Source organism: Piliocolobus tephrosceles, chromosome 11 (genome assembly GCF_002776525.5).
Source record: "Piliocolobus tephrosceles isolate RC106 chromosome 11, ASM277652v3, whole genome shotgun sequence".
In the NCBI taxonomy this organism is placed as follows: Eukaryota; Metazoa; Chordata; class Mammalia; order Primates; family Cercopithecidae; genus Piliocolobus; species Piliocolobus tephrosceles.
This window is the reverse complement of record NC_045444.1, coordinates 30,672,690-30,697,269: the sequence shown is the minus strand read 5'-3', so window position 1 is coordinate 30,697,269 and position 24,580 is coordinate 30,672,690. Positions and strand designations below refer to the sequence as shown.

At 36.8% G+C, this 24,580-nt stretch overlaps 1 protein-coding gene across 3 annotated transcripts in view; it reads right to left on the bottom strand.

The window, feature by feature from the left end:
• The window catches only part of LOC111546138 (putative uncharacterized protein encoded by LINC00269), a 160,896-nt gene extending 137,214 nt beyond the window's left edge, over window positions 1-23,682 (bottom strand). For all 3 annotated transcript variants that reach the window (XR_002732659.1, XR_002732660.1, XM_023217470.2), the window contains exon 1: window positions 23,480-23,682. Coding sequence is in view for 1 of the 3 variants with exons in the window: in XM_023217470.2 (XP_023073238.1) it covers window positions 23,480-23,605 (126 nt within the window). In the remaining 2 variants the exon portion in view is untranslated. The remainder of the gene's footprint in view (window positions 1-23,479) is intronic.
• Between the last annotated feature and the right edge of the window lie 898 nt (window positions 23,683-24,580).

The window sequence follows — 24,580 nt, the reverse complement described above, 5'->3', positions numbered from 1 at the left end:
AAACTATAAATAGGTTGCACTATACAATTGAAAAAATAAGATCTATTCCTTAGAACTCAGTGTGTATGTACATTTATGTGTGTGTGTGTGTGTGTGTGTGTGTGTGTGTGTGGCTAATGTAAGATATTTTGAGTATAAACTGCTACTTAGTTTAATTAATAGGAAGATTGAAGGGAGCCAGTTGATGGCAGTTTTTTTTTTTTTTTTTTTTTTTTTTTTTTTTTGTCCTATCCATTAAGATCATGTTCACTAATTTAGAGATAAAATAGAGAAAATGGAAAGACTTTCAAGAGAGAAAATATTTGCTAAGACAGGATGCAGGAAATGAAGAGAATTTATAGAATAAAAACTACAATTGAAAATTGAAATTTTGGCAAGCAGTAAGGACAGTAGAAAGGGGCAAGAGCAGATGTACAGAGATCCTTTAAGGAACATAATAATGTCAGTGGTGTACAAATTGTATCATATTGATATTCTCAGAAAACATAAGGCAAGCGCATCAGAGTTCTCCAGGGAAACAGAACCAATAGGATATATATACCCTATGTTATATCAGGAGCTTTATTTTAAGGAATTGGCTCACAGAATTATAGAGGCTGGCAGGCCGGCAAGTCTGAAAGCCATAGGGCAGGCTGACAGGCTGGAAAGTCAGGCACAAGTTGCTGTTACCATCTTGAGGCAGAATGTCTTCTTCTTTGGAAAACTTCAGTTTTTGCTCTTAAGGGCCTTCAGATGATTGGATGAGACCCAACCATGTTATGGACGGTAGTCTCCTTTACTTAAAGTCAACTGATTACAGATGTTACCCATGACCCGGCAACGCCTCACTCCATGTTTGCTTAAATAACTGGGTCCTATAGCCTCACCAAGCTGACAAATAAAATTAACTATCACAGCAAGATTATATCCAAAATTCAGGTTGAGTAAAAATACAAAAGATTCAGCTGTTCTAGTTCCCAGTGCGTATCTTACTATTTATTGAAAAAGGTGGAGGAGGGAAGAATGTGAGAGAGAGGGTGAGTTTCTGTACAGAAGGCACTGGTTGAGGAGACAATGCGTAGTAAGAACATAAAGCAGAGAACAGTGGAAATCTAGAATATCACTGGGTCAGGAACCAGAGCACCTGGTTTCCTGCATTCCCCATTTGTTAGTTACTGTAATTTGGTCACTAGTAACACAATTTATCTGACCCTAAATGGAAGTATCTATAACTGTTTCAAACACATCAAAAGATAATTTCTCAAGTCAAATTAGATGAGATGTGTGATTTTACAAAATAAACATCTTTATATTTACACATATATTATTATCACTATCAAGACTATATAAGCAGAAGTCTAGGTTACTTCAATAGAGATGGAGTTGAGTGAACATGTGAACTCAAGAGATATGTTACATTCAACATTTAGAACAGATTTTCAGCAAATGACCATTTCTACAGTCACCAATGCTGCCCACTGTTCCCTCAGCTTTATTTATTGAAGCTGCATGATTAGAGATCACTGTTCTCAACACAAAGCACCAATATCCACTTTAAGTTAAAACTATGAGCTGAGTGAATATGCATTGCACCTACCAGGCTATGGTAATCAATATGGAATTAACATCTATAAGTTCAAATGAGACTTAGAGTTAGTCTCTGAGTGAAGATTTAGCAACCAAGATTGCTGAGTGTTTAATCAAAAGGTGATTCATAGTTTTAATCCTATGTTATTAGTACTTCTTCTAGCTTTAGGAATGTTTTAGTAATCAAAATGTCAACATGGAAGACAAATAATTTGAAAGCCTTGAATTATTGCAGGTTCACAAATTATACAAGCAAACTACATTTAAGCATAATTAATAGCATATATAACATTGTGATTAATGAGTTGCAGGAACAGCAAGAAAAATACTTTCTTTTTTTCCCAATAAAAAGAGAAATATCTCTGTGTACATACTATTCACTTTAATGTACTTATGGATCATTACTATGAAAATAGGAAAAAAGTTTTCAAGCCCAAGTGAAGTGCACCAGCAATAGGGATTAAAATCCATACAAACCTGAAATAACACAAATAAAATCCAAGGTAAAATATATAAAAATACATATACTAGCCAGTAAGTAATTTTGCTTTTACCAGCAAAAGGATTATGTCTTCATAATAGTCCTTTAATAACTGAATGTCTAGTACATTTAAATATTTATTTATAGATTATCATCTGTTTGGTATAAAAGCTAGAAGATATCTGAGGTGGTATCTAAGAGTTGGAAGTCTTAATTAAAGTTTTATAACAGAATAAAGATAAAGCATTTCTAAAACTGAAATGTAAAATAATGAGGAAAACATTGCTTTAGAAAAATTTCAATTGTACTCAAAATTTCTGAAGTATTTTCACTGGGAATGAAGAGTCAAGTGAACTCCATGTACATATATTGATCCAATAGAAATCTTCCTTAACTTGAATTCTCCCAAAAAGCAGCCTCAGGAGAAGGAGGATTTGTGGATAGGCACTTTTATTTAGGGAAATTCCTCCAGGAAGCAACTAGCGATAGGCGCTGGAGAAAGCAAAACAGGAAAAGAGGAAAAGTATTATTGAACTGAGTATGACTGTGGAAATGGGGGCTCAGTGCTATTGGAGACCCCCTGAGAAACCATATAGAATTCACCCCAGAATTGTCCTCCTGAGATCAGTCTAGAGGGCAGTATTTCATCATGGTTCCAACTTCCCACTCGTCAGAGGTCCTTTGAAGACATGCGTTCCCGACACTTCCAACGGGGCATGTGCCCAGCCTTTTATTCTGCAGCTGCATAGAAGCCTGGGGCAAAAAGCAAAGGAAACAAGACAGCTGATGTCGGACATTGTCAGGCTCATCTGCTCCTGGCTGCAAGGCAGGGCAATACCAATAGGTGAGCTGCTAAAGGATGAGATCACACAGTGTCCCTAAGGGGTTGGCCTTCTTCAAATATCGCTGGCACAGCAAAAAGCCAATCTGGATGGCAACATGTTTTTAGAAGAAGCTTTTTACAGAGAGATCTGCCCCAACATTTTAGCATAGTTAGGCAAATAGATTCATGGAACTTTGGATCCAGAAGTTATCTTGGAATACTTCTGGTCAAGACATAGGCTTTTATGTACTCAGAAAGAGAGGCCCTAGATATTTTAAAACTGAATGATCTGGAGCAGGATGAAACCTAAGGTGTGTGTGTGTGTGTGTGTGTGTGTGTGTGTGTGTGTGTGTGTGTGTTCCTAATCCAGAGTTTCTCTCTTTTTATTGCATATTTGAGATTCATTTGTGTGGTTCTCCACAATTATTGAAAGGCATCTGGATACTTTTGCAGGCACCATGCTATAAGCTGGGGCCACAGTGGTAGAAACCAGACAAGGTTCCTGCCATGAAAGAAAACATGGGGAGGGGAAGGAGGAAAGAGAGAAAGAAGAAAGGAAGGCAAATTTATAGTTACAAGTGATGTTAAGTGCTTTGAAGGAAAAATCCATGGTGCTAATTTGTGACACAATTACCTAATAATCACTGAACAAGTCTTACTCATTTGATTCCACTACCAATTTCTGTTTATCTGCCTCGTTAGAATAATGTCATTAGTTTTTAAGTTTAGTTTTTGGGTTTTTTTGTTTGTTTGTTTTTTAGCATATGCAAGTCCTTCTAACAATGCCTTCAAAGAAACAAAAAAGGTAAATCAGTTTTGCCTCAGGATAGCAGAGCCTGTAATACATTTTATTTTCATTTTCCTCCATCTTGTAACATCTCTTTCCTCCACTTTTATACTATTATACTTTCTTCTTTTCCTCCCACCTCCTTGACCATTGGTTTTGTTTTTCAACATTTGCTTCTTCTTCATCATTTCAACGTTGCATTTTCCTGGACAGGTTGTGTCGCTTTTTCCTTCTCCTTCTCTCTTTTTCTTAGGCAGCCTTATTCATTCCCCATGACCAACCATACACAAAGTTTCACCGTTGTATATCTGTGGATATACACTGGACACTTTCACTTGGATATTTCAAAAGGAATAGGTCAAAATGAAACACACAGTTCTCCTTCTATCCTGGCCTTCTTCCTCAGCAACCCTCTCTTTCCCCATTGAAGGGCATCTCAGGACACCAACATACAAGTCAGTTACCAGGGGCATTCTGCACATGCCTTCTCTTAAACTCCTCCATATCCATTCCATAATAAGTAAACATTTATTGACACCATTTGTTTCTTTTCTTTCCTCTACCAACATCCCAGTCCAAGCTCTCATCCTCTCTGTCTTGGACTACTGCAGCAACCTCCTATCAAAGGTAGCCATTCACATTCAATGTGGTTTTCCATACCATAGCCAGACTGCTCTTTCCAAAGTGAAAATTCTAGCTGTATTCACCACTTGTGTCTTTTCTCCCTTCTCCTGAGTAAAACATCAGTGACTTCCACTGCATTCAGGTGAAGGCCAAATTCCTTCAAGTGGCCACAAGACACTACCTAGTCTGGCATAGGGAAGCTAAGAATATACTCAACTTTGTTTAACAGTGTTTGGTTATAACTAGTCAAAACAAACATTCTCACATTAAAGACATAATGCATGGATTCCTAGAGGTCTTGTCACAATTATAAATATGAGTAAGCAAATTTTTTATCTTTTTCAAAAGATCAAATCTCTCCAACAACTTCTGGTTTCAGTATTTGTTTCTCTGAAACCAGAAGGCAAAAAGAAACCCATTAGTAGCCACATGCTCAGAATATTCAATGGTATTAATTAAATTCTATTTAAATGTAAAGTAATATAATCACAACAATCCTAGAGCCATAATTATTGAAGACTAAGGTTCTGGTTGTTGCAGACCTGTAGAACCAGAGAGGAAAGTGTTGTGGGGACAGATGAGGAAAGGAAAGAAGAAGGAAAAGTTTTAGAAACAAAAAACAGGTAATGAATAATCTGGTCAAGATTTCAATCCACTAGCAGCATTGAATATACCAGATCTTGATGGCAACATTGGACAAGGTTGCCCTCCAGAGATAAGGTCCTTCCCATGTCCTGAAAAAGGGAAAGACTAAGAGCCCAGTTCATTCACTATCTTCTTAATTTTTCACAAAGCCCGTCCACAGAATGACAATTTGCAGGTCATGGTAAAAGTTGCCATTGGGCTTGGCTCAGTGGCTCATGCCTGTAACCCCAGCACTTTGGGAGGCCGAGGTGGAGAGATGACTTGAGGACAGGAATTCAAGACCAGCCTAGCCAACACGGTGAAAACCTGTTTCTACTAAAATATATACATATATATGTATATATATGTATATATTATATATACACACACACACACACACACACACACACACACATTTTACCCCAGTGTGGTGGTGCGCAGCTGCAGTCCTAGCTACTCGGGAAGCTGAGGCAGAAGAGTCTCTTGAACCCAGGAGGTGGAGGTTGTAGTGAGCCAAGATCATACCACTGCACTCCAGCCTGAGTGACAGAGCAAGGCTCTGTCTTGAAAATAAAAATTAAAAGAAAATGTAATTAAAAATAAAAAATAAAATTTGTTGTTGTACTCCTGAAATAATAAGACTCTTATAGACATTAAAATGAAAGAAAGAAATATAAGAAGGAAAGGAACATGCCTTATTTAAAAAAAAAATCTGCATACACCTAAAATATATGCCTCAAAAAAGATTGCTTTCTTCCTAGCTTTTCTCTTTCAAAATTTCAAAGGCAAGACAAGTTCCCATAACAATAAGAAATAGTTTTTTTAAAAAACTACAATATAAATATGTATTTTGTGGTCTATGCTAAAATCTGCTTTTTGAGTCATGCTTCATGGTGACTGCTTTAGAAATGTCAGTCCACAACAGACTCAAACTTTATCACTCAAACTTTCCTCTATTGCACAAGACTGAAGCGGCATTTGTAGATCCATTTTTATTTCTTTTACTAAACTACTGCTGATTGCTTCTACAATTTAAAAATTCCAATTATGAATGAATATTTAGTATCTTTTTCCCTTTTCAGTGATCAGTGTTAAAAAAATACAAAATTTAAAACAAACAATATGGACTTTTCTCAACACCAAGAAGAAGTCTCCAGAATTATCTTTCACATATAAACATCAATAGAAAGATCTAGAAAAATAATTCTGTTGATCTACTTAGGGTGAAGACATTAATTATTTTAGAATTGACAAATCATCTTGATTGATTTCCTCAACCAATTAAATTTATTAGCTAACTTTCCCATATTCCACCTGAATCTCTCTCTAGAACAAAAACTTTTAACTAAATAAAGGAACTATCAAAAAGAAAAATGAGAATATGCTGCATTCGTAAGTACTTAATACATGTTGACTAGCTATAGTTTTATCTATTGTGTGTTCTATATGTATTGTGTGTTTTCAAAGTTGCATTTTACATTATTGAATGAAGGTTGGCTTGAATGACTAGGGAAGAATGTATCAGTTAGATCCAGAGTAAAGCAAGCAGTGTCATCCATCAATAGATGATCTATTGGAAATGGACCTCTCCATTTTGCTACTATCTATAATATTTTGATTCATTCTAATCATGCACATTGCCCACAGATTAGCACGAGTGCACACGCGCGCACACACACACACAAACACATATGCACCAATGTTTAAGAAACTTCCAGGTCTATCTCTATGGAATCATTGAGTAGAATAGGAATATTCTCCTCTGTTAATCTGTATGTCCTCTACAGTTGGAAGTATACATTAAGTCTAGGTTTTAATTCCCAGAATTGAATTCTTTTTTCTCGCATGGGTGGCATGGGTGAAAACATGTAGATTAGTGACTCTTGAGCACATATGCACACAAATACACATACACACTTCTATGACCACAGAAGAGAGAATCTCTGGAGTATCTCCCTTCGGCAACACACTTTTCCTCTCTATTTAGGTCAATGAAAACTACATTCAGGTACAACAGCCTAGGGAGCAGGAATTTTTAGCAGGTAATTGTTATTGAAATAGAGAGTTTTAGAGAGCACCTCAAAAAAGAATCAAAGATGAATTCACCTGAAATCTTTGCTTTGAGCCAAGAATAAAATAAAAACCTTACAGCATCCTTTTTAAAAAAGAAAATTACTTTTTTACAAATACTCAGAACTAAGAATAAAGTTTTCATGAGTCTTGTGTTCTTCATCATAACCTTGTGTACCTTGTAGAGTTATACTTAAAAAGAATTTTTAACAACTCTGAGTTCATCAGTTTGCCAGAAATTCTACATTAATCTAAATGATGATTTTTCTCTTAACAGATTATTCAAATCTCACTCAGATCAACAATGGTTAAAAAACAAAAAGGCTCACTGTATCTTACCTAATTCTAATTTTGCATTATGGATGGATGAAGTAATACCTAGTAGTAACAAGAATTGCTTTAGGCATTTACTATGTTATTATTCATTTATTAAATAAATATTTATTGAGCACTATGTTTCAGGCAGTGGTACAAGTTGCTGAGCATAGAGTGATGAACACAAAAATGACACTGCCTTCAAAAGAGCTTATATTTTAGCAGGAGAGATGTGCATTAAATGAATAACTGCACAAATAATTGTGGTAGGGTAATAATTTGAAATGTGAATTCATATATTTTCTACATATTTTCTTGGACTTTCTTTATTTAGCTAATTAATATCGTCTATGCTTTTGCCTCAGGAAAGGAATATGCCACAACTTAAATTAAAAAAAAAAAAAAATCAAACAAACAAGTCTATTCTTAGCTTAGTCCTCAAAAGGAAGCAAAGAAATAAACCTTAGGTTCTACAAAATGTATTAATTAACGAGTTAGAACCAAGCTATCATATTTCAAGATAAAGGATACAATTTTCTGGAGGATGATAGATTACATGGTGAGTGAGTCCTGAAGAAAGATTTCTGGCTATCTGCTTCCTTTTCTACCCAGTCAGGTTCAGGCAAGAGAAAAACAGAAATCTCAGATTGGCTAGAAATCTGAATGTGAGGAGACTGGTGCTCCTTTCCCACATGGAGACTTGGGGGTGGGGGCAGCAGGCTGCAGGCTGTCAGGCCTGGTGGATCTGACTTGGCTCAGAGAGTGTTTCCATCTCATGACAGTAGCATAATGCCCATGTGCTTAAGCGTAGCCAAAAATATGACAAAAGGCCTCTCAGAGATTCCTGTGACCCCGGCAGACCATGAGACTGGCAGAATTTCGCCCAGAGATGCAAGAGGGGACCTGGAAAAGAAGAGAAAAAGAGAAAACCACCAGTCCCGAGAACTGGTTTGGCAGGCAGGATCCAGAAGCAGCCCGTGTGGACTAGTGGGTGAAGACCAGGATACCAGACATCTCAGAGGTTCCCATTCAGGCTGTGACCTTGACACTTGATGTCCTTGCCTGAAGCCTTGGCTCTGCGTGAGCCCCTTGGTGCTTTGACATATCCTGTTTTGAGTAACTGTTGACCGCTTTCCCTCCCCCTTACACATCCTTCCCACCCACCTAGGACTAACCAAAGAAAAGGATGCAGGATCTTGTTCTTTTCTCAGGGACCCACCAATTTGAAATATTCAATGTTTATTTTCCAACTTTCTGTACATCTCCCCAGGCTGAGAAGGTTTTATCTAATGGCAATAAGGCAGCTTGGCTCTGAATTTATTGGGTAGTTTTTCAAATGTTTTGTCTATGCCCTGAGTTATTTCTACTTCCCCGGAAAAATAGGCTTTCAAAACTCAAAAGCTAAGACTTTACCAATTTTTACTTAGCACTTCACCATGTTATTACTTTCTTGAATTTTAGGGGAAGAACTAAGGGTACAAGGATATAAAAGGGAATGTATCAGCTAACATTTCAAAACCTTAACCCACTACATAATTATTTACATGTAGTTGTAACAAGCCTTGAAAGAAAATACAGAATTCACGAAGAGTAGAAATTAGGATGAAGCAAATATAGTATATGAATGAGGGAATAAGAGAGAAAATAAGGAAGAAGGTATATATTTGTGTTCAAATATGTGTGTCGGTGGGGGCTCAAAAAAATCTAACATTAAGTATATAACAGAATTCATAATACCCCGAAGTTATCTGAGACAGATCTTAGTACTTAAAAAAAGACATGAAAAATGCCATAAAAGTGCTCTGTTGTGACATCAGAATTGATTTGTATTTATTTTTAAGCACTGAAATTTTAAGACGCATATTAGCTATTCATATCACCATACAAAGACAACATTTTAATTACAATTAGCAAAATTGCTAAATCCTAGAAAAGACAGCATCCCTTCTAAAATCCTCTGAACACTCCCACAAAGAAAATACCCTTCTCTGTCCCAATTCCAACCCTCTCCCACGGACCTTACTCCAAAGCTCAGTTAGTGTCCTGGTCACAGAATATACAGGAAAAGGTTTTATATAGATAAATGAAATCAATAATATTTCGCTCATTTACCAAGTTCATAAGGTATTCACGCAACAGAAACAGAATGCCCAAGAAGGAAACACCAAATAGTCCTGCTCAATTTGTGTAAATAGATGACATTTTAGAAGGCAAAATCTTGACTATTTTCAGCTGACAAATTCTTTGGAAGGTTCTTAAAAAAATAAGCTGGCGATGCTCACATATTTCAACTTTAAAATGAAAGGAATCTCTGAACTTTCCTTCTTTAGCAATAAACTCCCTTAACCCCTTCGCCTCCACACCATAACAGCAACAACAAAAGAGTATGGGTTAAGATTCTTTGTATTTATGCACACACCCCTCTTTGCCTAGAGCCAAGTTGAAATTGAAACCCGCACTCTGAATTTACCCTTCAGATCTCATTAATCAGGTTTAATACTTGCATTTTTCTCTTTAGTTTAGATCACATTTTCTCATGATAAAAATGGGTAGTTGTGGCTTAGAAAATGGGAAAACTGGACCAACTATGAACTAGAGCAAAGTTGAAGACAACTCTAAATATTCTGAGTATGTTCTGTGATTCCATGAGCTTTCCTGACAACTGGTCATTCTAGCCTCACCGCATCCTGTGGTATAATGTCACATACCCAAAGACCATGATGCAACATGGCACGACTTCAGGGATAGGAGTTTCCATTTAAAAACAATAAATAAATTGTTTTTCCAAGCAAGTCCAATTATTTCACAGGGTATTGGCCCTGAAAAAGAGTTGTGAGTTCATTAAAGATATTTAGGGTGCTGGTTCTGTGAAACTTAGCTGCATGTGGCCATTGGATCACTTATCCATTTTCCCTGCCATGTAAGAAGAAAACATCTCAAAATATAACTATTAGTTGGCTTTGTGGTGTTGGGTTAGTGTGCCAGTCTGAGGTTAGAGCAGAGATGGGATCCCAAGCCCTGGGCTTTGTATTATATAGTATTGTATTTTTGATGTTGTACTTCAGGGTCAATTACTGTTTCCATTATAAACTCTGTTTTTCAAGGGTTTATAGCTCACCAATTTTGATTTTGGTATGCAAGCTGTATGAATATACAGGTTTTAAAAATAGCTTAAATTGGGCAGTGCCATTTTTAGATATAAGGCAGTAAAATACACTTTTCATTGGTTTAAGTTTGTTTTCAATGTTTCCAATCTAAAAATTTATTCTTTCTTAAAATGCAAAAATGCACATTTTTCATGCTTTTTCATAACAACTCTGCATAGGGGAACTGATAAAGGGAGAAACAAATATGTCAAATGAACCTTCCAAAAAGAAAACAAAAATTATCTTTTGTGAAAATTTGTAGGTATCACTTTAGTCAATGTTCTCAAAAATCAATAAACTAATCAATCAGTATTCCCTGAGCATGGGCACCATTTTGTGCTCAATACTGTGGTCAGTACTGTGAGGAATAGCTCCTGTCCTCAATGTGCTTGAAATCCTAGTTCGTGGGATCCTTATGAGAAACAAAATTATACAGCTGGAGCTCTGGACTTCTTTAATCCTTCTTAAGGAGACAACGCTAGTAGGTTCTAACTATGAAGACATCAATATTAAGCATAACAGCACTGTATATTAAGGCATTAAAGGTAAATCATTAGCCAAGACCTTAAGAGGCGAAGGCAAAGGCACTTAAAGAGTTCTGCAACTTATTGTTGTCCTACAAAAAGAGGAAAGGATTCCAATGTATAGACAAATGCCCAGATACAGAAATGTATCCATCAATGGTCTTGCAAGCTTTAAAACTCCTACCCTGACCATCAGAATTAGCAAATCCCTACCTAAGAGTGAATTGTTTTCCCTACAATTCTGAATTTTTCAAATCATAAAACAAATTAAATTGTGTTTTATTGCATACTAAAATTCTTAAAAGAGTTGTCTACCTTATTTCTACTCTCTCACTCAATTCTCACTCCTCGCTTATTCTTTTCTGGTTTCTAATACTACTGGTTTCCAGCACTCTACTCGCACTGCACTTACCTAAGTTACTGATAACCTTCTTGTTGCTACTGCCAATGAATATGTCTTTTATCTTTTATCCAAATTTATCTGTATTTACCAGATTGCCATAGTTTTCTATATTTTGTCTCATAATGACCTTTGTCATTTTGTTGTTGTTCTTCAACTCAACCTGTACCCTCCCCCTCCTACTGTCATTTCTACTTACCTTTGGGGGAATGCTCCATTAGTATAGAGTTTTGGTGGGTGATAGTTGCTTCTCATTTATGGAAATTGAAGGGACAAAACCTTCTCTTTTCCCTAGAACAAGGTGCAGTGCTCTAAGCAAGGCTCAGTTAATCAGAAACTTTCTCCTAGGGCTTGAAGCTTGATCAAGTCCAGATGTAGGGATAGTTAGAGACCATTTTCATTTACTGGCAGTGACAACCCATCTCCCAATTCCATCTGCATTGCATTTATTGTCTTTTATGCTATCCAATTCTCCGGAGCTTGGTTTGTTCATACCCATTTTCCAAATCTGGTTCTCCATATCCTCATCATGTCTGTTATCTCCGGATATTCTTCAGTAAAGTTATATTTGTATAAGGTAGTCAGCCACTGTTGCTTGCAAAAACATTGATTGATATAATTTATTTCTGGCTTTTCTGTAGTGTTTATAGGTTCATTTTCCTCTGTTTCTTAAGTTACTTTTTAGTTTCCTCTGTCTATTCCTTATCTACTAATAAGTTGCAATTCCTCCAGACACTTTTTAATGTCCTTTCTCATTTCACTCTACATTATCTACCTGTGCTTATTGCAGCTACTCCCTTGACCTCAGTCTCATCCATATGCTAATGACTTCCAAATCTATAAAGCCATTCTAAATGTCTCCTCTGAGCTTCAGATTTTTTTATTCATGCTAATTTTAACTTATTATATAAATATTTATTAAACTTTATGTATCAGATATACAGTAGGAGATATGGTTTGGCTGTGTCCCCACTGAAATATCATCTTGAATTGTACACAGAATTCCCATGTGTTGTGGGAGGGACCTAGTGGGAGATAATTTGAATCATAGGGCCAGTTTCCCCCATACTGTTCTCATGGTAGTGAATAAGCCTCACGAGGTCTGATGGTTTTATCAGGGGGTTCCGCTTTTGCATCTCTCTCATTTTCTCTTGCTGCTGCCATGTAAGAAGTGCCTTTTGCCTCCCGCCATGATTCTGAGGCCTCTCTAGCCATACGGAACTGTAAGTCAGTCCAATTAGACGTCTTTTTCTTCCCAGTCTTGGGTATGTCTTTATAGCAGCATGAATGGACTAATACAGTAGTATACACACACACACACACACACACACACACACACACACATACACATACAGGGATAAGAATAAGAAGCAAAGTAATAAGGCTTTCCATTTTATGGAAGTTAGTCAAGTGGATTCCATAATTTAGTGAACTCCATAATGTCATAAATCTTCAGTCTGATGGATTTCATATTCTAGTGGATTCCACAGATGCCGTGCAATACTCAACATGAGATATCCACTTGGATATCTCAAAAGTACTGAATTCACTTCCTGTCTCCCACATCTGCACCAGCATATTCCTCCTACTGGACTCCCTATTTCAATGAAAATATTCACTGAAATTTCAGCAACCTACTGAAAACACTAAATATTGCTCTTCGCCCTGTCCTCACATCTGTACCAATCATTAAAGCCTGTTTATTCACCTTTCTCAATATACCTAGAATTTTTCCACTATCCATGATCAATTCAACTGCTTCCCTATGTAGGCCTCCAGCCCCTTTCTCTAGGGTCAGCACAACAGTCTCTTAACTAGTCGCGGCTTCTATGTCTAAATTGAAGCCAAAGTGAATTTGATAAAATGCAAGCTTATTTGTGATTATCTTTCCATTAAAACCCTTTGAGGACTCCATAATCATCTCAAAAATAAGTTCAAACTTTTTTCAAGTCACTTCCCTTCTCTTTGTTCACATTTCTAATCCCTCTCTTTTTGACCCACACACTCCTCACTCCAGCCATCAGAAATTCTCTCACATCAGCAAACAAATTGCATGCTCTCTCAACTTGCCTTCTACTTGGCATATCTTCCCTGTTCCATATGAATTCCAACCAGACCAATTCCATTCATTCTTAAGATACCTTTACTTTTCCTAGGAAGCCTCACTCTTCCTACAAGATTGGGCCATATCCTCTTTTATGCATTCTTGAGTCATCTTGGTCTCCCTAACATTTATTACTCTGTATTATTAACTGTTGTGTTTTACTGGTAGATTTCACTAGACTGTAAGATATTTGAAGGCAGAGGATATATCTCCTTGTATGTTTTTTCCACACTACATAGTAGATGATCAACAAGCATTAGCTAAACAAATGGATGAGAAATGTCAATTTTAAACTCGCATTATCAAAAACCCGATTTCAAACCGTGAAAATACTTCTGTTGCTTTTTCAAGGCTTACGATACTTTGAATAGATTGATTTGACTATTCACAGATGGTTATACCTATCTGAAAACTATGGCACTTACAATAATAAGCTGTGCTATGTTGCACCAGTGATCAGATGATAAAACAGCAGCAGGATCTAGATGTGTTGTTTAGCCGTGTCCCATCCATGCCACACAACACACTTTCAATATCCTATTTTCTTTGAAACTAATATGTTTCGGAAATCATTTTAGAACCCACTAAGGTTGACTACTTCAGAAGGATTACAGAAATCCAGAGTCCCAGGAATATAATTTTGTTCCTCATAAGAATCCCACGAGTCTATTTTCTTCATTTTTATTATATTCTCCTTTTCTTCATTAAACTTCTTTGAAGGTAAAGAGAAGTGGTCCTGAGAAGAGATTCAGGGTGAGAGAATGTTCTCCATAATCATACAGGTGTACGTGAAAGTACCTATTAAGTGTCAGGTTATGCTGAAACCATCACACAGGAGAATGTAGATAGTCATGTGGACTCAATGTTTTACAAAATTAGCATTGTTGGAGATTCTGTAGGATCAAAACTATTTATTTGCATAGTAATATTAAGATGATTTGGTTTTTTTCATCCTCTTTCTCATGGGTGTACAAAGGACGCTTTTCCAGAGGCAAGATACTATTCAATATGACAATAAATTGAATGAAGAAGCAGACATAAGACCCCAGACAATGAGATTTACTAAAATCTCATTATAAAATGGTACTATATAAATACAGTGCTACTCTTCCCACTAAATATTTTTGGCTTGGAAAAAATGTGGTTATTTTTTAATCAAATAAAACCACATTTATGTTAACATGGAATAGATATTTTGAGAACATATTAATAAGTGAATGTTTAAAATGTCAGTTTTAATTTCTGGTAGGGTAATATTGATGGCTATTACACATAATTATTGCATGTTCTCAATAACTTTTTAGTGTAACAGGATCCTGAAAGCAAAAAGTTTAAGAAGTGCTGACATAGACAGTGAAGTAATTATAAGAGGAGGCACCTAACCATGAATGATACTGCACTGGACCCCACTGGTGACTGAAACACGTCCAGGTGTGAGTGATGACCAGGCTTGATTTGGCACCCTTCCCTGCCATATGCATGCCAGTCTTCCAGGATTGCAGTGCTAGAATACACAGCCTGTCCATACATGTAAATGTAAGCACTAGGCTTTCAATGATTAGTTGAGGATATTCCTTGCACTTTCAGAGCCCTCTTCTTTCTCACATCATCTATTCAAAGAGTATAATTATTTGATTCTTATGGAAGGCCACATTTTCAGACATACCACTATAGTGCAGTAAATTTTGGTAGTGTGAGTTAAATAAGGAGAGTCTTGGAGCACGGATTGTTATCTATTCTGTTTGCAGCTGTCTTGCTTCAGCTAACTCTCAATAGTTGTTTGGATGCCATGCCAAGAAGGTGTGCAGTGTCCGTTAAGTAACTGACTGATTGATCAATTCTTGCCTGTAGCCCAGGAGAAAGCATTGTTTCATTCTAGGTAGACTAGCCTATTAACAATATAACAAACTGGCTGGGCGCAGTGGCTCAAGCCTGTAATCCCAGCACTTTGGGAGGCCGAGACGGGCGGATCACAAGGTCAGGAGATCGAGACCATCCTGGCTAACCTGGTGAAACCCCGTCTCTACTAAAAAAAAAAAAAAAAAAAAAAACTAGCCTGGTGAGGTGGCGGGCGCCTGTGGTCCCAGCTACTCGGGAGGCTGAGGCAGGAGAATGGCATAAACCCGGGAGGCGGAGCTTGCAGTGAGCTGAGATCTGGCCACTGCACTCCAGCCTGGGTGACAGAGCGAGACTCCGTCTCAAAACAAAACAAAACAAAACAAAACAAAAAACCAAAAACAATATAACAACTATATCTGTGAACAGAAGTATTCAACTATTCTCTTATTCAATGTAAGTGTCTCATTCTGAAAGACTGAATAACAAGGTCAGTGCAAGTGTCTTCAGTGTCTTGGGAGAGGATGTTAAGGTTTCTCTTTTGAATAGACTTTTGCTAAGAGTAGCAAAGGCAACATAAAAAGAACAGTTAACAAAACTATGTTTTTCATTATCAAACGATATAAATATGTCAACACAAATATCTTCTTTTTAAAAAATTATTCACAAAGTCTATCTTTGCTGGAACTAGAGGGTAAAGATAAGAATTATAGAAGACTAACTCAGAACTGATTGCAATTTGAGAGGACTAATATAAAAATATTTTAACCCCAATTAATATAAGGGATAATTCTTCACCCTGAAAATACAATATAATAAAACAAAGAATGCAGGTTCATCCTTAATTTGACCTACATGAAATAGTCACCATGTAGAGGTAAAATTACAGAAAATTTCAATGTCTCTAGAAGGTCTATGCTTAAGTAAATGAGATCTCAGATTTCACATTCTGACATTCCTTACTTTCATTTTTCCTCAGGTACAAAGTTCTATTATGACCCCTTTCCTATGAAATCAACAAGGTAACTTACCTAGCTGGTATTGCCCCTCTTTATTTTGGGGTCTGCATGCATTTGTCACTTATACTCAGATCATGATTTTGTGAGAAGCCACAGAGTGACTTTCTTTAAGGCTATCAAAGCCTTCCTCATTCTCTTTTATGGGCTGTGCAGAAAACATCTCAACTATTAGATATTTAACTGGGGTGCAGAAGAATGGGTTTGCTGGCCCCCTCCAGTTCCTTGGGTAAAAGCTCTGTTCATAATCAGTTTCTGGTTCTTTAAATGACCCTCAAGAGGTTCCTTCCAGTCCACTTCAGCTCCCTTTTTAGTGTCCCATTGATTTTCCAGACTTTAGGAACGTGTCCTTAACGGCCTGCTTTTCCATTGGCTCTCTCTACTGAATGCTAAAGGAACACTTTGTTGCTTCATACATTGAGACAGGAATATTTTGAGAACTAACACACCATTTATAACAGTACAGTTTACAATAGCACTTCCTGCAGAAAGAAGGTGCCTCTCTCAGAAAGAGAAGGACAATTTCTGCACCCAATTTACTTTCATAACTACAAGCAACACCCTTGTTTCTTGTCAATAAAAAGGAAGATAAAATAGAGTAGCAATCACAATACATAAATGATATTATTTGTCCCCAGAGTGCACACCAAAGAGTAATTCACTCAAAGAGCTCACATGAATTATGAATGGCAGGAAGGGAAGGAGAGAGAATGTTAGTACAGACCCATCTGCACTGCTGGTCTACGATATTTTAAAGTCAGAGCAGCCAAAGGAAATATGTGATAAAATTGTAAAGGTGTATCATTTACTTTTGGCTCCTTCTCTACTCTGAATCTCATTTTAACATTGACACACTATAGAATCTGTGAATCTGAAAATATAATTTGTATTAAATTGTAATATCAAATAGATGATCAATATAAAAATCTGAAAAACCTCATGGGAATGGTGAGATTTTCAAAGAGATGTTTCCTTGACCTTACCCAAAATGGAACGAAAACGAAAAAGCAAAGGAAAAAGAACAGAAAACGATAAGTTCAAAATTACACATAAAAGTAGAAGGCAAAAATATTTGCTCACAGAAACTTGAGCATTTATGTGGCATTTGGTAATGTAATAGCGTGCACGATGGGCTCTGTCCTGACTGAAACTCAGTGGCAAAGCCGTTTTTCTGTGGCCAAGAAAAGGACTATTCATGTTGTAATATAACATATTGTTATATTGTCCAGTTCTTTTTTGGACTCCATAATAAAAAATTATAGTCATTTTCTGAGGAAAAGTCATAGAATGATCAGATCATAAGCTCCATAAATAAAAATATGCTGGAGACCTTCAGTCTTGTCTCAGAATACAGTATTCATGTGCCCTATTTTCTTATATTTTCCTCCAACATTTTCTCTGAGGTCCTTTTGATCTAAAAAGCCAGGGGGAATTTGGAGGGGAAGGGGGCAAGATATCTTTTCTTTCTGCAGGAAAAAAAAAAAAAAAAAGCTCCAATTTTTAGGAGAGTTTTTCTCTCTCACACACACACCCCAAAAGGGAACAGTTGAATTGAAACAGAATCATTACGAAGAAGGAGTGTGTTAGGAGAAAAAAGAAAAAAAATATAAAGGCGAAGACTCATCTAAATGAACCTAGTTTAGGGCCTTACCAAGGAGACAGCTTAAGTTATCTTTGAAAATGGGTGAGTCGCCCTGCTTGGCTGAGTTTGAATTGAATGTTCCTAAAGTAACATTTCACAAATAGGGATACCCTTCCATTTCACACTGCTCTTTCTCGAAATAGTAACACCATTTAGCAATATTTCATATCAAGACAATTACCTTGTAGAATTATTGTTAGTCTTAGTGCTTCATTAAAATTTAAAAAAAAAAGTTAAATCCCTGTTTTGTTGAACACAAGAAATGAGTAGTAAATATTGATTTAGAATGAATGCAAACATTTCCCTAGGAGTGGATAATTACTGCCTTTCTATGCAAAACACTTATATTTGAAGAAGCACTTCACTTACTTTGCCATGCGGCATACATTCCTTAGTACATTTTAAATTATACGTTGTCCTGGACAGTGTCTGCTCTATAATTTCTTGTGTCTCTACACCAGAGTCAGTATGTAATTTTAAACTACAAAGTTTCTGCCAACTAGGAGAATAGGCTTAACTCTTTCTCTTTGCTGGGTTCACAAATCCTTACACGAGGATCTGGAAAACCATAGGACAGATGATCTCAGACCTTGAGCAGTTTGGTCTCTTTTTTCAGGCCAACAGAAATGCCACTAGTAACTGGCCACAGATTTATAAACCATAGACTAAATGGAATATAAAATTTATGCACCTAAGCTAACATACTATACATTTAAAAAACAAATTAAATAATTACATTAGAAGTGTTGAATGAATTACAAGTGGCATGAATACTTGCCATAAAAAGGTTTTGTTTAAAAAGGGACCACCATACTTTAGAATATATCTTTTGTCAACACCTTTGATTATCCTAGTTTTATCCCTCTGCGAAGATATCTGCAACTCAGCACTGTCTAACTTATGTAAAGAAATACATTTTACTCATTTCAATATCACCTGGGTAGGTGGTAATTTAATTTAAAAATTGATGTTGGAACACTTTTAATTGAGTTCCTAAATACAGAAATATTAAATAGTACAGTTATTAAAGATTATGATATTCATCATTTTACCTATAAAAGTGCCCTTCCCTAAAGTAATAAAAACACTTGTGGAATAACTTCATATTAGAAAGACCAAAGTAAATGAAGAAAGCAAGGCAATGCTAAATTTGGAGTCAAGTTACTATGCAGGAGAAAAACAAGGTCAATGGATTGTTTATGTATCTGGATGCAGCAGCCTATCTGGATTCCAGAAAATCTCTGTATTTGTAGCTTGTGGGATTTAGTCTTATTTATTCTCCCTGGTTTCCAACAGCATGCAACCTTCTACCTCTTGGATATATTAAAGTTTTACGATATAGGAAAGATAAATTCTAAGAGAAGCAATACAATTTCAGTGATTATACCAACTATATATGTGCTTGAAAAACAGATCAAAGCTTTACCCTTTTGCATGTCATGTCGTATCTTGTGGCATCCACTGTATTCTCTTATGTTTACATCCTCTCCTGTTATTGGCTTATTTTATAACAACTTGCCTGGTCACAAGAATTGCCTGGGGAGCTCATTAAAAATACCATTCTCAAGACCTTATTCCTGAGAGGTTGACCCGATGAGTCTGGAACTGGGCCCAGGAAACTACATTTTTTAAATGCTCAAGATAATTTTTATGATTAAGCTTGATAAGCACTGATCTAGATCTTTACCTAACCCATCTTCCAAGCTCAACTTTATTTTTAATCAGTGTGAGTAGTATTTTCAGTAGACATACTTCCGGGGAAAAGGGTGAAGTCTACTCCTTCAGCCTGCTCAGTGAGAAATAGTTTTCCTAAATGTCTTAGTGTAAAATGAAAGCGCAACTAGACTTGACATTAATTCATTCCAAATAACAGTAATGAGTGCCAGGCTTACTTCTTGATGAGGGTTTTGATAGAGGTGTCTTTTAAGGAATGGAAAGGTACTGAGTTACTGAAGTGCAGACTGGAAAGGAAGTGGGCACAGTAAATAGATACAGAACTGAGAGGGCTGGATGAAAAGAAGACTGATGTGATGTCGTCTTTGTCATAAATGAGTCTAAACTCTGCGCTTTGGAGATATACTAAATCCAACAGTCGTCTGAGAATAAACTCAATCTGCAAAAGACTACATGGATTCTGCTGATGTTAACTAAAAGAAAACAAAAACAAATGCACACACAATAAAAAACAGAGAAATGACAATACTTCTGTAGAGATTATAAATAAAGAGAGATCGCACTGGTGAATTTACTAGCACGTGAAAATTTTTCAAATGTCAGGTTCCATCATAACCATGTGAATCAAATAGAAGCTTCATTGTATTTTTGCAAGCGGTATCGAGATGTTTTGAAAGAGAATGTAGTAAATATCCTACATAATGTCAATACTAATGTAAATGATATTGATGAATATCAAACATACTTACAACAGTAAATAGTCAAACGTGAAATATCACGAAAGTAATTCATGGGTACATTAATGTGTTTTACTTTGCCTATCATGCCCCACCCACTTCTTAACCACTCTAACCAGTGAATTTTATACAAGTGCCTTTTGCCTTCTTTAGTGCATTCATTGCCAGCACGGGTGGTGGGGAAGGTGTGAGTAAAATGCCAAGGCTCTTACTGAAAGAAGATACACCTAGACCAGGGTCTAGAATCTAGCCCTTGACACCAGCATTCACTGGATTTAGGAACTAACTTATTATTATTATTATTTTTTGTCTAAGCCACTGTTGATTATAACACACTTCTCAAGTTCAGAAATGTTAAAAGGTGAAAAGAAAATGTACATCTTATATGATGGACTTTGGGAACTCGGGACAAAGGGTGGGAGGTGGGTAAGAAATAAAAGACTGCACGCTGGGTACACTGTACACTGTGTGGGGGATGGGTGCACCAAAATCTCAGAAATCACCACTAGAGAACTTACACATATAACCAAACACCACCTTCTCCCTAAAATCCTATTGGAATAAAAAATAAATTTTTAAAAAACAAAATGTGCATCTTAGAATCAATAATATGTAGAAGCTCTTAAAGTTAAAAAAATAGACAGGATTTTAGGTTTTTAAAGGTATTTATCAAGGAAATTCAAAATTGGCAAATAAAGACCTAGGAATTGCCAACCCCTGAGTCAGTCCCCTAGTTACTGGCTCCTATGAAGATGACATGAGCTGCTAAAGCCACTTTGTCATGGCACAAGGACCTTTGTCCCTCTCAGATGAGGCTGTGACACAATGGACAAGAGATATCTTTCAGATAGCAGATCTTAGGGCAGCCAGATTGGGGGACCATGGAAAGCTCTCTACTACCGGAAGGGAGCAGTCCTTCTACTCCAGTCCAAAAGAATATGATATATGCCAAAAACTCCTGGCCATTGTAAGTTGTTTCCCTTTCTCTCTTTTTCTAAGTAGTAGTTTTAATAAATTTATCCTCTCCTTTCTGCTCTATCATCCATGGAAGGGATACTAGAAAATACCATTTAGCATTCAGTTAGTGAACCATGGAATGTCCACATCAAAATCAAACTCAAGGCAAATATATACCCCTCAAAGATCCTGAAGATACACCTGAGCTGCAGTGACTGGGCAAGATTTAGCTTTATTTCTCCTTTGGAAGGGGTAAATATGTTTATAGGAGACAGGAGGGTCATGTTATTTTAGGCAAGTGCATTACAAAATTATTCCCATATAAAATGTAAATTAGTTTACCATTGTGGAAGATAGTATGGTGATTCCTCAAGGATCTAGAACCTGAAATACTATTTGACCCAGCAATCCCATTACTGGGTATATACCCAAAAGATTATAAATCATTCTACTATAAAGACACATGCACATGTATATTTATTGCAGCACTATTTACAATAGCAAAGACATGAAACCAACCCAAATGCCCATCAATGATAGATTGAATGAAGAAAATGTGGCACATATATACCATGGAATACTATGCAGCCATAAGAAGGAATAAGATCATGTCCTTTGCAGGGACATGAATGAAGCTGGAAGTCATCATCCTCAGTAATTTAACAGAAACAGAAAACCAAACACTGCATGTTCTCACTCATAAGTGGGAGTTGAACATTGAGAACACATGGACACAGGGAGGGGAGAAACACACACCAGGGGGGTAGGGGATGAGGGGAGGGAACTTAAAGGATGGGTCAATAGATGCAGCAAACCACCATGGCACACGTATACCTATGTAACAAACCTGCACGTTCTGCACATGTATCCCATTTTTTTTTATAAGAAATAAAGAAAAAATAGTAATAAAGATATTCACTGAAAACAATTATTCCCATATAAAGAAGACTACATGTAGAGAAAAACAGGGCACAGTGGTAACCTGTTAATGTATACCCATTACAGACACTGAGTGTCATATTTGCCATCATGTGGAGACAGCTTGTTTAAAATGAATCCATCATACAGGAAAGTAAGTCCTGGAAAAGGGAGGGAGAGAGATTAAAAATGTGTGTGTGTGTGTGTGTGTGTGTGTGTGTGTGTGTGTCAGAGAGAGAGAGGATAATGAACAAGAGGAGGGGAGAAGTGGCAAGGGAAGAAAAAAGTCCACAGGACAGAATTCCTGGAAACATAAGAAAATATAAAAGAGAGATTGAGTTGATTTTTTATCTCCATCAATTGAAAGATACCTCATTAATACAGGATTGATTGGCTTTTAATTCAAGTTTTTCAATAGTTTTGCAAAGGTAGGGTCGAATAAGAAAGCTGTCGTTGATTCACTGTCATTAAATCAGTGAGAGTGGAAAGAGAAAGCTGATTTCACATTTCACCTCCACAGAGAAAATGAATCTAAATTTACCAGAGTAGATAACCAGGAAATATGCTGCTAATGAGATCAATAACAAACAGCAACAATAGCTAACAGTGATTGAATTTGTTACTACATGCCAACCATTAATAATATATTTACATTAACTCTTTCCATCCCCTCAACAACTAAATGAAGTACTTACTCCATCTTGCAGAAGATTTACTCCATCTTACAGATGAGAAAACTGAGGCTTAGGGAAGATCAATCATTTGCCCAAAGTTTCACCACCAGCTGGGACTGGAACCTAGGCTCTTTGCTATCAATCATCCATGCCTGACCACCATGCTCAAATCAGGACAAGTATAGCACTTCTGAAGTATCAATGAAACTTCTGAATTTATCTTTATCTCCTCCTCAAGTGCAGAATGAGAGTAAAAAGCATTTTCCCCCTGCCAGCAATACCACTAACATTGCTATATTGACATTATTCAGCAAACTGCTTTCACTTAGGAAGCGTGGTGAAAACTCACTGCCCAAATAACTCGAGACAGTTTTCCAACAAGCCCAAATTCAACTAGAAATAGACCCAAAAAATTCAAAAGTAGTAGAAGAGGTGGAATTTATTATTTTTAAGCCTACTTTAAGATTTATTTCAAGACTTGACTGACCATACTTCCATGTTAGACATTAGGACAGAACCTAATTTGCCTGGCTGTTACTCCAGCATTGAGCTCAAACTCACCCTTCTCCAGTCCTTGCGGTGGGACACCATTTCAGAAAGCTGAGTGTTCAAAGGAATGTTACTTCTGCAAACAGCATTCTTAATGTCAAAGCATAAAGCATCACAGTTGTGGGGAAAGTTGTGCATCTACCAGGAAAATATTCATCAGCCTACCCAGTTGGTCATTCACTTCCCCTCTGGCTGTTTGGACATATTGGAGTATGTATTAAAATACCCACGAGATCTCCAATCTTAATTATAAAGCTTGAGAAAAAACATCCAGTGAAAGCTATTTTCAGGTATAAAATTAGAAACTCCTTTTAACTCCTTTGCCTCAAGATTTACATAACTGTGAGGGCAAAGAAATCACATGATAAAAATACCAGATACTGCAGATTAGAAATGAAAAGTAAACTAGCCACATGCCAGTTTCTTGCTATGAGTTCCAGAGGAGACAAAAATCATCGTGAATGAGAGAAGATGTAGTGTGGAGAGAAAATCACCCAGGATAATCAAGGGATATATTTTCAACTCTATTTCTCCCCACAGAACTGTTTTGTTTTCTCACATCAATGAGCTAGAATCAAATGTGGATCCCATGATCAAGCTGGCAGAAGTCAAACTCCCTACCTGGATGCTTGCAAATTGTAAATCACAACTTTACAAGGATTTAACTTTTCCCTTTCCAAAATAATCAAATGTTGTGGTGAGGGGGCCACTAATCATGACAAAAAATATACTTCAAATTCTTTCTTTTGGTGCCAAGTCCAATAAGTTCTCTGAGTGAAATTAAATGCACCATCTTATTCCAAACCACAGCTTCCCTTGGGGATGTGCAAATCTCAAGTGGGGGCCGAAAGGCCAGTTGTATCAAAGCCCAGGGTTACACCCATTTTTTCAAGGGTTTTTTCCCCCCCTTTTAACTACTGCCTGTAGTATAAACGGCTCAGGCCCCTTTGCTTTCCAGCCTTTGCAGTCAAATTAGCATCTTCATACTTTCCACATTCTGCTTCTAAAAAGCAGGTCAGTCTCTGACTTCTCTTAGTTTCTCACAGTTTTTGTTTGTTTAAAGAGATTCTCAGCTGAAGTCCAGGGAAGGCGGGGGGAGAAAAGAGGAAAAAA